The 14,485-nt window shown below is 44.2% G+C and overlaps 2 protein-coding genes across 3 annotated transcripts in view; both read right to left on the minus strand.

The window, feature by feature from the left end:
• Positions 1–3,004, minus strand: part of DYRK4 (dual specificity tyrosine phosphorylation regulated kinase 4) — a 41,016-nt gene extending 38,012 nt beyond the window's left edge. The window contains exon 1 of the mRNA XM_033148036.1: positions 2,533–3,004. Within this exon, the coding sequence (XP_033003927.1) occupies positions 2,533–2,831 (299 nt within the window). The 5' untranslated portion in view covers positions 2,832–3,004. The remainder of the gene's footprint in view (positions 1–2,532) is intronic.
• Positions 3,005–3,942: 938 nt separating this feature from the next.
• RAD51AP1 (RAD51 associated protein 1) lies at positions 3,943–14,438 on the minus strand. 2 transcript variants are annotated; one of them, XM_033148366.1, is made up of 7 exons: positions 14,361–14,438; positions 11,760–11,815; positions 9,387–9,522; positions 8,921–9,030; positions 7,877–8,035; positions 7,026–7,136; positions 3,943–4,633 (listed from the first exon to the last, which is right to left on the minus strand). In XM_033148366.1, exons 1-7 carry the CDS (start codon positions 14,378–14,380, stop codon positions 4,506–4,508), a joined length of 720 nt encoding a protein of 239 aa, XP_033004257.1. In that variant the 5' UTR covers positions 14,381–14,438; the 3' UTR covers positions 3,943–4,505. The 2 variants fall into 2 exon arrangements, with proteins under 2 accessions (XP_033004257.1, XP_033004256.1); XM_033148365.1 differs by having other exon boundaries at positions 7,026–7,148.
• Positions 14,439–14,485: the final 47 nt, after the last annotated feature.

Here is a 14,485-nt window from a genome sequence, read left to right on the forward strand (position 1 = left end):
CAACCCCCCCAATGCAGATCCAAATATGTTTAAAGGGGTGGGCCTCAGTGCTACTCTTTCCTTGCTTGCTGCCACGACTGAGACTCGAGAGCAGGAAGCAAACAACTCCTTCCTCCAGCTGCTGTTGGGACAGATCCTTCTTGGTATCTCAGAAACCCAAGGGCACCAAGGGGGGATTAACACCGCCATGCCATTGTCGAGGCACCGGTGGTCCTTTCCTTTCACCCTAAGCGTTCGTTCTTGGGAATGCAGGCCTTACCTACGTAAATGTTCCCATAGGAAGTCAAGAGGAGGTTAGGAGGAACTGAATTTCAAGACCTCCAGCATGATGCAAGTCACAAGTAAAAATGGAAACAACTTGGCCAGTTCATGTACAATCCCGGGACCCAGTACAGTACTAGCTGACTGGGCATGGTACAATGCTTTTGGTGGCAACAATCCAACCCTCCGCTTGCCGCTGATGTGCAAAGCAGCAGGGAGAGGGGATTTGCAAGGGCAAAATGGTGGCTTTCAACATTCCTCCACCTGCTGCTTTTCTTCTGCAATCACTCAAAAGGGCTGCAAGGGGAAAGGAGCAGAAATAGGATTTTTTTAAAGCACCTCCCCATCATTTATCCCCGACGGAACTCGCAGACTCCCTGCACTTCCATGCCACATTTGCACGTTGGCCACAAACGTACCAGGGTGTGTAAGGGTCCAGTGGTGCTCCTCACGAGTAAAAGGCGATGACTCCGAATCTGTATATTTACGTCAGTTTTATTATACAGATATGTACAAGTCAGAGCTCAAATTCCATGACCGTCTTAGTTATTCTCAGATTCCGGAAGTGGCGCTTTGCGAGAGCACCTCCAACAAAACAACCTGGGGACCCCAAGTCTCCTCCTTTCCTCCTTCTGTTTGAGTCCCCTACGTAGTTGGGGCGACGGAACAGCCGATTCCCCCTCTGTCACTGAAATGCTGAGTTGATGTCGGGACCCGGCAACATCTGACCGCCCTTCCGCCCACGGAATTCTCTCCCCGCCTATCGCTCCCACAGGAAGTCTCTGGGCTTCTCTGGCGGTGCTGGGTATTTTCAACATCAGGGGTCCCTCCCTCCACCTCAGCCGGCTCTCTGCTGCCTCTGGAGAACCCCCTGACAGGGCGCAACTGCAAACCTTATCTGGCACCAAGCATGGAGTTCTACACTCAGTGGCTGCAGTGGCGGAGGAAGCCTCTCCGGCGCCTGGGGCGACGCAGCCCGTACAGGATGCTACACATTCACAGTCCATACGGGCGGCCGCTCGCACACGGTGGTCATGCAGGCTGCCACCCGTGCGCGGCGGCTATACGGGCTGCCACTTGCACAGCAATTGTATAGGCTGCCGCGCGAGTGCACGCCCTCGGCCGCTCTACAGCTGGGGGGAGGCAGGGGCCATCTTGTCACCCCTCCCAGAGTGGAAACCAGGGCGGCCCGCCCCCTCCACCCCGCCCTTCCTACGCCCCTGAGTGGCTGATCCTGATTTCCCTTGCATGACGTGTGAAGCGGCCCCCAGTGTAACTCTGTAAGCATATGTTAGGGGTACTGCTCGTAACAACTGGCCGTGGCGCGCATTTAGCGAGTCTCGTGGAGAATGCGCACACAAATCTATCCACAAAGAAGGGATTGTGCAACATCCTCAGCCAATATAGGCCTCGGAGAATGGACATTGCTGCATTTTGTTCGTTCTCCAGGAAATAATGCGATTCCGCCACCTCTATCTCTACTTCAGAAGTGTGCAATCTGCAACACCTGGGTTGCTTCTGGCCCACTGCCTGATCTTACATGGCACAGAAGAGCAGAAAGAAGGAGTGGGGTCCAAGGAAAAGGATTCATTCTGCCCCCCCCCCAAGTCCAGTTTCATTTTCAGCACTTTCAGCTGTTCCCCAGTCAGCTGAGCTGTACAAGGGACATCACAAGGAGCTTCTCATAAGCCTTATGGGAGTTGCCATCCATGCCGCTCTTAAACATGGCGCCAGTTGTCACAGGAATTACACGGGAGGAATGAGTTAAACTGCTGATGAAAGGTAACTCAGCAGGGAAAAGATGACTGTGAATGTGAAGAACTTCTGGTCTCAGCCCTACCAATCTGGGAAGCCCTCCTGAAGTGATTTGCATGCCTCTTCCTCACCTTGGCCAGTTTGAAATATTCTCAGTACTACAAAAATGTTGGGGGGAATCTATTACTCTGTCTGTGTTACCATTGCTCATAATAGGATGTTAACGAATGAATCTGTAGAGCAGGCATCCCCAAACTTCGGCCCTCCAGATGTTTTGGACTACTATTCCCATCATCCCTGACCATTGGTCCTGTTAGCTAGGGATCATGGGAGTTGTAGGCCAAAACATCTGGAGGGCCGCAGTTTGCGGGTGCCTGCTCTAGTTTTGCCCATTTTTAAATTCCTTTTTTGGAATGTGTTTGTGAAAGTTGTACAAAATGGATGGTGTAGGAGAAAGTATGCCATCGTTTCCCTGCCCCAGCCAGTAACCTAGAAGGAATGAATGAATTTTCCTACCTCGACAGAACTGGCTGAGATGTTATAAGCTGAGGAACTAAGGCATTCATCTTGTTTTCCGAACATTCCTCCATTGACCTTAACACAGAGAGAAAAGTCTTCCATGAGATTTCCAACGAATCACCAGTTTCCACACTGGGAGCCCCAGAGAGACTCAGGTTGCATGGAGTAGGGCAAGCAGCGGTTCTTGGGGCACCAGAACACCCAGTTCTGTCTTGATAGTCGCCTGTCTCCAACTTGTACTCAGCAGCTCTTTGCTTGTTGTGCTCAATGAGTGATAGTTTCTTTTTCTGTGGCATTCCCACTACGCTCAAGAGCTCATCCCAGGAATGGCAAACGTCAACGAGGCACCAGAATGCCAGCTACCAATTGAACTCGGCACGTACACAAATCAAGGTAGCGGCATCCTAATGTAACCTTTCAGTTTTGCCAATTTTTCTTCCCCCCCACCCCCCCAGTATTTATAGCATCCAGAGAGAACAGTGGGATATAGAGGGTACATGACAGACCAGTAGAATTTTACAGTGTCTGTGATGTAACAGTGTCATGCATGTAAGGCTGGAATTCCTGAAGATACGGTGATCGAGCTTCACGAAACTGCCTAGGTCTTATCAACATTAGTCATACGGCAGGGCAATGGGCAGGAAGAGGGCCTTTTCAGTAGCAGCACACCTAAGCAGCCTCCCCGGGGCTGCTTGCAGTGAAGATCTTTTTGTTCACCTAGACCTTTAGGTAACTTAGGTCACCTAATGTTCCATTTCAAATTTTATATGGCTCCCCGGCTCCTTAATGGTTTCGTGTTTTACTCTGTGTTTCAATTGCTTGCTTTTACTTTTTTGATTGCATGCCACACAGAGAGCCAGTGTGGTGTAGTGGTTAAGAGCGGTAGACTCGTAATCTGGTGAACCGGGTTCGCGTCTCCGCTCCTCCACATGCAGCTGCTGGGTGACCTTGGGCTAGTCTCGCTTCTCTGAAGTCTCTCAGCCCCACTCACCTCACAGAGTGTTTGTTGTGGGGGAGGAAGGGAAAAGGAGAATGTTAGCTGCTTTGAGACTCCTTCGGGTAGTGAAAAGCGGGATATCAAATCCAAACTCTTCTTCCTCTTCTTATGACAGAGCCAGCTGCACTCACACTTCCTTTACAGGCCAAGGCAGGGCTTGGCAACACTTATGGGGTGGCATACAAATGTGGGAACGAACAACTGCAGTGATCCAGCACACATGGCAACTGTGATCAAAGATCAGCTGGAAGGAGCTGGGGAAAATGGCTTCAGTTACGTTCTTGATGTTGTGATCCTTAGCCGTTAAGACTTTTCTTCAGCTCAAACTGAAACTGAAACTGAACCAGTTGTTTTGTGTATTCTGCTCAAGGTGTCAAGAAGGAAGACTTAAAGTGGCTAACACAAACAGCTTTTTGCTCTTTATACAGATATTTTATTTCACTTAAAAGGGACAGAGATACATAATATACATTTACCAATAAAATCCACGCATAAATGCAAACATCAGAAAATAACAGCATAAATTTCTGAAAATATATTTTCTAACGAAAGGATGAAGATATCAAGGTGAAACTTCAAGATTGCTTTTAGCAAAATATCCAAGTTACAAGCGAACTGGTCTTCATGATGATTCAAAATGCAGCATCTAAAAACTGGAAACTAGCCTGGATCACAATTGACTTCCATGGGGCCATATCTATGAAGTATTAAACCAGCCAATGATCTGAACATTTCAGTGTGCGGGTGTGTGTGGGTGTGTGTCACAACAACATTGGAGTTTAAGTGCTGTCAATACCTCACACCTTACACTTTTTGAGAATGAAATCTTTTTTAAAAATGCATCCACTTTATCTCATTCAGAATGATAAATATATATTACCTGAAACAAAACCCGCAATTTAAAAAAATTCTACACCACACCCAAAGTATTTAATTTCAATTTGCGACCCCCTGAAGCCATTGCAGGTACTCCTCAGGTACTGGCAAAACTTGGATGCAGTGACTTCACTCTTGCCAATCTAGAGAGGCCAAGCCTGAGACCTTGTGTGGGAGATTTCACGTGGGTTCTTCCCAGCTGTATGGCACTGCTTCCAGATGTAGCTGAAAAGATTGTTGGAGAGGTACATTCAGAAAAATAAGTAGACTAGAATATTGTATTCATGCTTCACTGCCTGCATAGTAGTGAGCTCTTAGTGTTGCACATGCAATTTTGTGTAAGACACAAGCTCATCTCTGGCACATACTCTTCTTCAAGCTCATTTTATATCTTTAGAGGCTTCAGAACAAATATTTAGAGAGGAATTCAACAGCATTTTTTGCAAATTGTTCTGTCAGTTCAAGCTTTTCAGCTTGCCCAACAGAACCATTTCCTCTCTCCTCCCTGAGTACTGTTTGGGGAGCTTTCCAGAACCCATCAGAGCCAATTTTGGGGGTGAAGGAAGAGATGGAGGAATTGTTGAGCTAGATCCCACTAGTGCATCTTCTTCACTGAATCCAGCCCTTAACTATACAAATGCAAGGGGGCTGTAAACTTCAAAGGACACTTTGCATGACAACGAGTCCTCCTCAAATATATCCAGTCTCCGATTAAGTGGCAACCTCACTTAAAAAGTCTGAGTCTCAAAACAGGGGGAGACAGGGGGAAATATGTGGGGCAAGCCATGGTTCAAGTAATCTACAAGATGCAAGAAACTCCAGTGAAAGAAATAGCAGACGAACTGAACAAAGTAGCATTAAATATTATATAATGCCCAATTTCTAGTACACAGAGGGGTATTTCTGTTGTTGTCATATCATCTCCAGTTTGTGCCAATGCTCCATTTTGTCTCCGAGATTCCATCTTGTCTAGTAGTAGCTGTCAAGGTGAAATGGAGAGGGGGGAAGGGGGAAGGTATCCTTGACCTCATGCATTCTGGGATATGGAACCCCGAAAAATACTTCTGGGTTTGCCGCGGAAGGATACGTAACCGGAGGTGAACGTAAGTAGAGGTACCACTGTATGGAGTCCTGTGTCCTTTTACAACCTTCCACTTAGCACTAAATACATCCATACAGCATCTATCATGCCTCTTTTTGAAAAATAGCCTTGGCATCTCCATCCCTTTTCATTTCCACAGAAAACTGCTTTCAGCAGACACCCTGACTGTCGTCTTCTAATACTATATACCGTATTTTCCGGCGTATAAGACGACCCCCAACTTTTCCAGTTAAAATATAGAGTTTGAGATATACTCGACCGCAGATTCTCCACCCGGCGTATAAGACGGCCCACGACTTTTGAGAAGATTTTCCTGGATTAAAAAGTAGTCTTATACGCCAGAATATACAGTAACTGTTGTCATCCTTGACTTAAGTGTGCTTTTTTGGAGAATGATCATCCTGGAACCCACATTGTTCTCTCTTGCAAGCTTCCAGTAGAATGCTCAGGCTGTACCTCAACCCCTGCAATTCTGCTCAGTGAAACTTCTACTAATATCTGGAAAGGCTTGAAATTTTTTCTGGGGGGTTTTTTTTTTTTGGACATCGTTTTCCAAAAGCAGTCCAGTAGAAGCCCCAGCCTGCACCGCTGCATCCCATGAGCCCGCCAAATGAAAGCTCTAGCATGGCATGGGAAGGCAAATTCCCAGCCACAAGAATCCCCTTCCTTCCTCCATGTGTGTCAGCAAACTCTAGCGCAAGTAAACTCTTGTTTTGACTTGTGCCTCCTGCCTGATCTTGCAGGTCACATTCACCCCTTCTTCTCTTCCTTGCTTTGGAGACAGCATGTGCCACAATGCAGCTGTGCAGCTTCATCTCACTACTGCGCTTTCTCCCTCCCCTTGTGGGTAACTTGACTATGCTGTTTGTGTCTCTTAATGGTTTTTAATAAATCCGCTCTTCTGGGATTTTTACCCAAAGTCTGGGTCAATTACCCAAAGTCTCTGTTCCATTTTCCTTCCAAGAAACTTTAGGTTGACAATTCAAAGCAAAGACTCAATGTTTTTGAAGACGGGGGCGGGCAGGTGTGGAGGACTCTCTGGTCTTGAATTGGGTAACTGTGCCCCTGAAGGACCAGGTGCGCAGCCTGGGAGTCATTTTGGACTCACAGCTGTCTATGGAGGCGCAGGTCAATTCTGTGTCCAGGGCAGCTGTCTACCAGCTCCATCTGGTACGCAGGCTGAGACCCTACCTGCCCACAGACTGTCTCACCAGAGTGGTGCATGCTCTGGTTATCTTCCACTTGGACTACTGCAATGCGCTCTACGTGGGGCTACCTTTGAAGGTGACCCGGAGACTACAATTCATCCGGAATGCGGCAGCTAGACTGGTGACTGGGAGTGGCCACCGAGAACACATAAAGACCTACATTGGCTCCCAGCATGTTTCTGAGCACAATTCAAAGTGTTGGTGCTGAAATTTAAAGCCCTAAACAGCCTCTAGTTTTCAGACAATGATTTTGCATAGATATAGGAATCCTAAGCAACCATAGAAACAGTGTATGTATTGAATATACCTGGTGACATGCAGTTAGGCTTCTTGGCAAAAGAAGGGCCAGATGTTTTCAAAGGCTGTCCAATCTGTTCTAGAGAACTTGACAAATTCTGCAAAGCTGATTCAGATTTGGCTGGAAGTAATCCTATGGTTAAAAAATCAGAAAGAATAACTTTGGAAAATCAATTTAATGGATGGATGATACAGAATAGCAGCTATATTTAAGAAATATGGAAGTCACTTTTAAAAGCAAATTAATTTGACAGCTACTGGAAAAAACAAGCACATTACTCTGACATATACTTCAATGGAGCAGTTAACAAAAAGTTTGTCCTAACAAGTTGCTAAAAGCGTAAAGGTAAAGGACCCCTGACAGTTAAGTCCAGTCGTGGACGACTCTGGGGTTGCGGCGCTCATCTAGCTTTACAGGCCGAGGGAGACGGCGTGTGTCCGCAGACAGTTTTTCCAAGTCATGTGGCCAGCATGACTAAGCCGCTTCTGGTGAAACCAGAGCAGCGCACGGAAACGCCGTTTACCTTCCCGCCGGAGCGGTACCTATTTATCTACTTGCACATTTTGGCGTGCTTTCGAACTGCTAGGTTGGCCAGAGCAGGGACCCAGCAACGGGAGCACACTGAAAATAAGATGTTTGTTTAAATTGTGCACTTGCACACCTCTAAGTTTCTCAGGATTGCACTTCAGTATGGAAACATGGGCATGGGAAGTTGATTTCATAAAACACTCATGTGGAAAGGCCTGAAGCGCAAGTTTCACTTAGCTTTAAAATAAGTGCTATTTTATGCATACCACACACACCTCTGAAAACCAGGTGCCAGAAAGCTTGGCACCCCAGAAAGAATCAAATCTGCTTACCTATCGAATCCCTCTCTGATTTGGAATGCTTCTTTTCTTTCTTTCTGCTTTCAGCATTTATCTGCCTTCCTTCTTTTCTGTTTCCTGTAGCTTTCTTCTTCACAACAAATTCAACATCATCATCTTCACTGAAGCTGGAATCACCCTCAGATTTTTCAGCTGAAACCAGAAATGGGAAACAGTCAGGTACAAAATAATAGCATAAAGTTTAGTAGTAATAGGCTAGGAAAATTAACTATCTTTCTGCCACGTTATTAAAAAAGAAGTCACACTGTGGGAACTTTACTACTGACTAACGTGGGTGGCGCTGTGGTCTAAACCACTGAGCCTAGGGCTTGCCGATCAGAAGGTCGGCAGTTCGAATCCCCACAACGGGGTGAGCTCCCATTGCTCGGTCCCTGCTCCTGCCAACCTAGCAGTGCAAAAGCATGTCAAAGTGCAAGTAGATAAATAGGTACCACTCCAGCGGGAAGATAAACAGTATTTCTGTGCGCTGCTCTGGTTCGCTAGAAGCAGCTTAGTCATGCTGAACACGAGCCGGAAGCTGTCTGCGGACAAACGCCAGCTCCCTCGGCATATAAAGCGAGATGAGCATGCAACCCCAGAGTCGTCCATGACTGGACCTAACAGTCAGGGGTACCTTTACCTTAAGCAGGCTGTGGCCATACAATGCAATTCATGCAACGTCTATGCAGAAATGAGCACTTCTGAAATTTCACCTTATTCCCAGATACAGTCTCTCCTTTTTAAAGTTATCAAAATAATTAACTGAACTTTGAAAGTATTTCACTCTAGCTATCATGGCCAAATTTCAGAATTTCTACTTTTGCATTGCACCAACTGCATATTAACTTATGTTGCTTTTGTGATTTTCATCAACATCAATATTTCTCAAATATGTTACTGGTTAAAAGAGAATTATGAATGTCTTTTATTTCCGGTCCTAAATACACGTGGGACTGCACCCCAAAATGTCAACACTACTTTAAGAGCAGCAAAAAGCACAAGAAAGAAATGTTTCCATTGAGAGTCTTCAAGAATCACCTTGTTTCTGTGAATCTTGTACTTTATGGTTCCTTCCTGGTGGTTCATCCATTGATAAGGCTAAGGCAACTTCCAAATCTCTCTGGTAAAGTCTGTGATCCAAGGCAAGTCTGAAGCAATTTGAAAAACAGTTGTGGAAAACACATTATCAGTATGTAAGTTTATTAACCTCCGTGCCAACGCAAATTAAAAAAAGGAACAAAGAAACTATTTCAGGCTCTGAAACCAACTTTAAATCCTGGTTTTAGATTTTATAACCTCCATAACTGCTAAGATCAGTTCCAATAAACTGATCCAATAAACTGATCTTAGGCAGGCAAGGGGAATTCGCTCCACTCCAAGGGAATGAGCTTATATCCCCAAAGCCAGCTAAATGTTTCTTAACCACAACTAGGAAAAAACCAGTGCCGTATCACAAACACCTAAGTAAATTTAAAATGAATGGATTTTTCTGGCTTTGTCTTACCTTTTGTTCGGTGAACTCTTTTGAAACTGAATCTCCTGTTTGGGGGGCTTTTGCTCCATTTTCTTCTTTGTCAACTCAGAGCATGTTCTCTTTGATTTTTTGCTTGAAGGTGCAGTTATATTTGCAAAATCTTCATCTGTTAAGCAGAAGCACATTAGACCCACTGTAACAGTGCAAGTTCTTCCAATTGTTTTAAAAAAATTCCCCATTTTAACAATATGTACAATGCATGAATTGTAAGATATTCTAGAGCTTTAGATCTTCCGCAGTAATCCAGCATGAAATAAAACAAAATACAAGGAGATATTGGCACAGTCATAGCAGAGCAGGGCAAGGGCAAGGAAACGGGGACTTCATCTCTCTGCTTAACATTGCCCCATCCCGAGTGGCACCCATTGCAAGGTGTGGGTGAAGGAGGCTGAAATGGGGGGTTTGCCTCCTTCCCTTGCCACTGTCCCCATTTCTCCTTGCAACATGTCAACTGAGAATGAGGAGGTTCGCTGCATCCGGAGTTAAGAATGCTATCTCTTTAACACCCCAGGGAGCCAGGCAATAGGTTATGCTTTTTTCATATGAAGCAGCCTTGCTGTGTCTGTTCAGAACTTTGTTGGGAATGATTCTTCAATGAAAGCTGGAGGGTCTTAAAATCAGATTTACCGGTACTGGGAAGAAGGAGACATCGACCAGCTTTCTCCTTTTTCCGTTTATTTTTGGTGATCTCTCTCATGCACCCAGCCAGTCTTTCAAGCCCGCCCAGCTTTCATTACCCAGGACATGGTATGTACAAAAATATCTTCTGTTAACTGAAAACTGAAAACTAATTATGTTGTAAACTAAAATGCAAACTAACTGCTATGTGACACTGGGTAAGGATATCCAGACAGTGGAGCTGGGCAATATTTCGATACTTTGCCTGAAACAGGTACGAAGTCCAGATTGCAAAGACGGTTTCAGACCGGTTCAGTAACAGGAGGAACGACTGACCGGAAGGAAAGAAGCAGCCCACGTCACTTGCTAGGGCGAAGAGGGAAACACACAGACAGGCAGTTAAGCAGGTGGAGCACCTTCAAGGCTGGGCTGTGGAAGGAGAGGCCAGGAGTTCCTTCGCCTGAGCAAGCAGGCAGCCTTCTGCCCTTCCTCTTGGTCGTTCCTTCCTCCCTCCACAGCCCAGCTGTGTTATTTCAGTCATTGTGATATATCACTATATATTGTGATATATCTATATTGTGATGGTTAGCTGGTGATGTATCACAATGCTGAGAACCAGATATCGCCCAGAATTTGAAGTGCAATGTCATCAATATACCAATGATAGCTGTCAGGATACCCCAGGGGGTTGCTCACAAGTAACGACAGAGTCCTTTTACTCTAAAGACTACTTTATTGTGCATACTTATTTACAGTGCAGAGCTAGCTAAAAACATGACTGCTCAGTCACTTGCAGAATCCGGAAGTGCTCCTCTCCGGTTTCCCGCCCAGCACCAAAGCCTCGGCACCCTGAAACGATGTCTTCTGGGTCTCCTAGCCCCCCCCAACGCTGCGTCTGTGCTGGAAGCTGTAACTCTCCCTCCGCTCGTGTCTGGCTGGTGGTGCTGGGTCTCTCCCTCGCATCCCTGACTGTCAGCTGCTCCTCCTCCTCTTCCGTGGGAGAGAGCTCTGGAGACGGGCTGTGAGATGAGTCAGATGACAGCAGTGGCTGGGGATCCCTGTACCTGAGCAAGACCTGCTCTAGAGGAAGTTCCCTGCCCTGATCCTCCCACCTCAGAGGATCTCTTTTGCCCTCTCTCCTCGCGAGGAGCACTCCCGCCCTGGCTCTCTTCATGAGTAGGACCTCCGCCTGGGCTCTCCTCGCGAGGAGAAGGCAAATCCCTGACATCATCCAACTCTTATTTCTCTTTTTATCAGATTCATGTTAAGCTGTCAGAAGTCCTAAATATTATTAATGGACTTGATGAAGGCTAATAAACTGAAACTCAATCCAAGTAAGGGACAGGTAGTGCTGGTGAGTGGTTCATCCAAATTTGAATATTGTGTGGCATTGTACGTGGGCTACTCTTGAAAACCGTTCAGAATATTGTTTGGAAGTACAAAATACTGCAGCTATGATATTAATTGGGAGCAGATGTACAGAGTGTACCTTGCCAGACTTAAAACAACAGCACTGGCTTGTAGTATGTGCTCATATTTACCGGTAATGTACAACAGGTTTGGGGGAAGCTGCTATAAACCTTTGTAGAACCAGTGCAAGGAAAGCTTAAACACAATGAACTTTTCTTCTAGTTGCACTCATATAAAACAGCTTCAGCAAGCTTCCATGTTACTTTCCCACTGAACCTGTCCCCTTTTGGCATGAAGGAACCACACATGACTTACCATCATCATCTTCATCCACACTGCCAAACTGAGAATAATCAACTGCTTTCTTATTCCTAGAAGAATAAAACATGCAAATGCATAAGAGGGGTCATTTTTTTTTTTTTGTCTGCCCATGGAACCATTATGCATATGTAAGCAGTTGTAGCATTTGAATCAAAACATTCATATTTAATTGCTACTGCTTTATGCAATCATGATTCTGGGAAACATGTAAAAGTAAAATTAATTTAGAAACCGTACACCTGACTCTTCTTAAGATACTGTGGCAGCCATGCAATGCCCAATTATATATATATTACACACACAAATATACGTATATGAAACAATTATTCACTTTATATTTTTACTAATTATTTTGCTGTAGCTTCTGTATAGCTGGCTGCCTCTGAATTTTTCCTCACTGATATTTCTTTCAACAAGAGCATTAGAATTAGTCTTACTGAAATAAATTCAGGGGCAACCAGCTATGCAACAAAATGCAATCTATGAATAAAAATGTAAAATAAACTAACACATTTTAGATTGCTATTAATAGATTTACGTTGCTGTAGTTTCTGTCTCTGAATCCTAGACTGCTAAAAGAAAAATATGGATAAAAATGCATGTTTCCATATCTTCAGGCGCCAGGCAATGTCCGTGTCCATGGCCTGGCTGTAAAAAAACAATCAACAGCCTTTTAAGTGTGTGTGAGAGAGGGAGGACATTGGCTTCTTGTTTCTTTGTTATGCATTTTGTGTTCTCACTTGGTTTTTTGTGATCTTCAGGGGAAGGTCGGTATACAAATTCAAGAAACAAACAACATTCCCAGGTGTCAAAAAAGACTATTTATGTATGCCGCTACTGTGTGTTTCGTTAGCCCAAAAATGGAAAACGAGCGAGGTCCCAACCAAAGAAGAGTGGCAACTTAAGTTGACAGAATACGTGGTTTGCAGACTTAACATATAGATTAAGAGAACAAGCAGAATATAGAGAAGACTGGAAAACATTTTTTGAATATACGGGGAATAACTGTGTACAGCTGAAAACACTGGCAGCATTGAGATAAATTCAACAGTGTAAATAAGTTGTGATGGATGTAATAACGGAATGTTATAGTTTCTGTAAAATATGCAGGGGTTTGTGATATGTAAAATGAACCATGGAAAGAGAAGAAGGGAAGTCACTGATATCTTAAGGATGAAAACATGAGTACTTTAAATTGTAAAACAGGAAAATTAATAATTTAATTTAAAAAAAATTATACGCAAACAAACAACAGCAGAATTCTAATTGCAAAAGGTTGGAAGGAAGAGGATATCCCATCTAAGTCAGGCTGGCAAAATAAAATAAGAGAGTACGCCGAACTGGCGAGATTATCAGCAAGGCTAAGAGACGTTACAGCTGAAAAAATGTTCATAGTCTATGAGAGTCTATGTAAATTTAAGAATATTGTCAAAAGATCAATCCGTTGGCAGGTTTTGATTGAGCTTCAGTGTGTAAATAGGATAATTGCATAAAATAACATTTATGGTAAGTCAAATAACACAGAGAAAGTAAAGTTTAAGCGCGTATTTAAGGAATTTGACTTGGGAATGCAAGAGGAAGATCGGAGGTCTTGACAAATTTAATCACAAATGGATGTACAAAGCAAGAATTAGTGAAAGGATGAACAACCTTTTTTATTAGTTCTCAATTTGTCTATAATATCTATTGCACACTTCTGTTATAAAGTTTTTAACCAACAAAGCACTCAAAAGCAAAAGGGGGGGGAAGTAAAGAGATAAATTCAACAGTGAAAATATTTTATGATGAATGCAATAATGGAATACTGAATGGTATCTGAAGAAGTGTGCGTAGCTTCTTCCAATGCAAGAGAGACACAAGCAGAGGAAACAAAAAGCAATAGTTAATTCTAATTACACATTATTCAACTTTTTTCCTTTCCTATATTCCTCCCTGCATTGCTGCAATTCTACACAAATAATCTATACAAATAGTCTACTTACTATTACGTGACTATACACTTAGTCTTACCCTTTTTTCCCCCTTCTCTTTTTTCTTTATTTTTTTCCCCTTTCTCCTTTTCAAATTTTTGTGGTTTCTATTTTTGTTGTTTTTGTTTGTTTGTTTGTTTTTTATTTTTTGCGGTTGTTGTTATTCCTTTGTATTTGTGCCTACGAAAGGTTTTTAAATTTGTTGTGAAATTGTTAAATCTAAATAAAGTTCATATTTAATTTAAAAAAACCAACAAAAGAAGAAGAAGAAGTGTGCATGCACATGAAAGCTCATACCAAGAACAAACTTAGTTGGTCTCTAAGGTGCTACTGGAAGGGATTTTTTATTTTATTTTGTTTTGACTATGGCAGACCAACACGGCTACCCACCTGTAACTGAATGGTACAGTTTAATGAACCACGGAAAGAGAAGAAGGCAAGTCACTGGTATCTTAAGGATATAAAAATGAGTACTTTAAATTGTAAAACAGGAAAGTTAATTTAAAAAATTACGTATATACACAAACAAACAGCAGCAGCCCAAGGCCCTCCGCCCGCCCCCTCCCGGCATAACGCCCGCAGGCGGAAGGCTCCTGCCCCGGCGCGAGGAGGGGACCCGGCTCACCTCCGCGGCGGCCGCGCCATCCCGGGGCCCCGCTTCGGCCCTCGGCCGGCCACCAGTTCGATATCCGCGCGCGGGGAAGCGGCCGGAAGTGACGGCAAGAGGAGGCCGGATGTGACGGAAGTGCC

Source organism: Lacerta agilis, chromosome 5 (assembly GCF_009819535.1).
Source record: "Lacerta agilis isolate rLacAgi1 chromosome 5, rLacAgi1.pri, whole genome shotgun sequence".
Taxonomy (NCBI): domain Eukaryota; kingdom Metazoa; phylum Chordata; class Lepidosauria; order Squamata; family Lacertidae; genus Lacerta; species Lacerta agilis.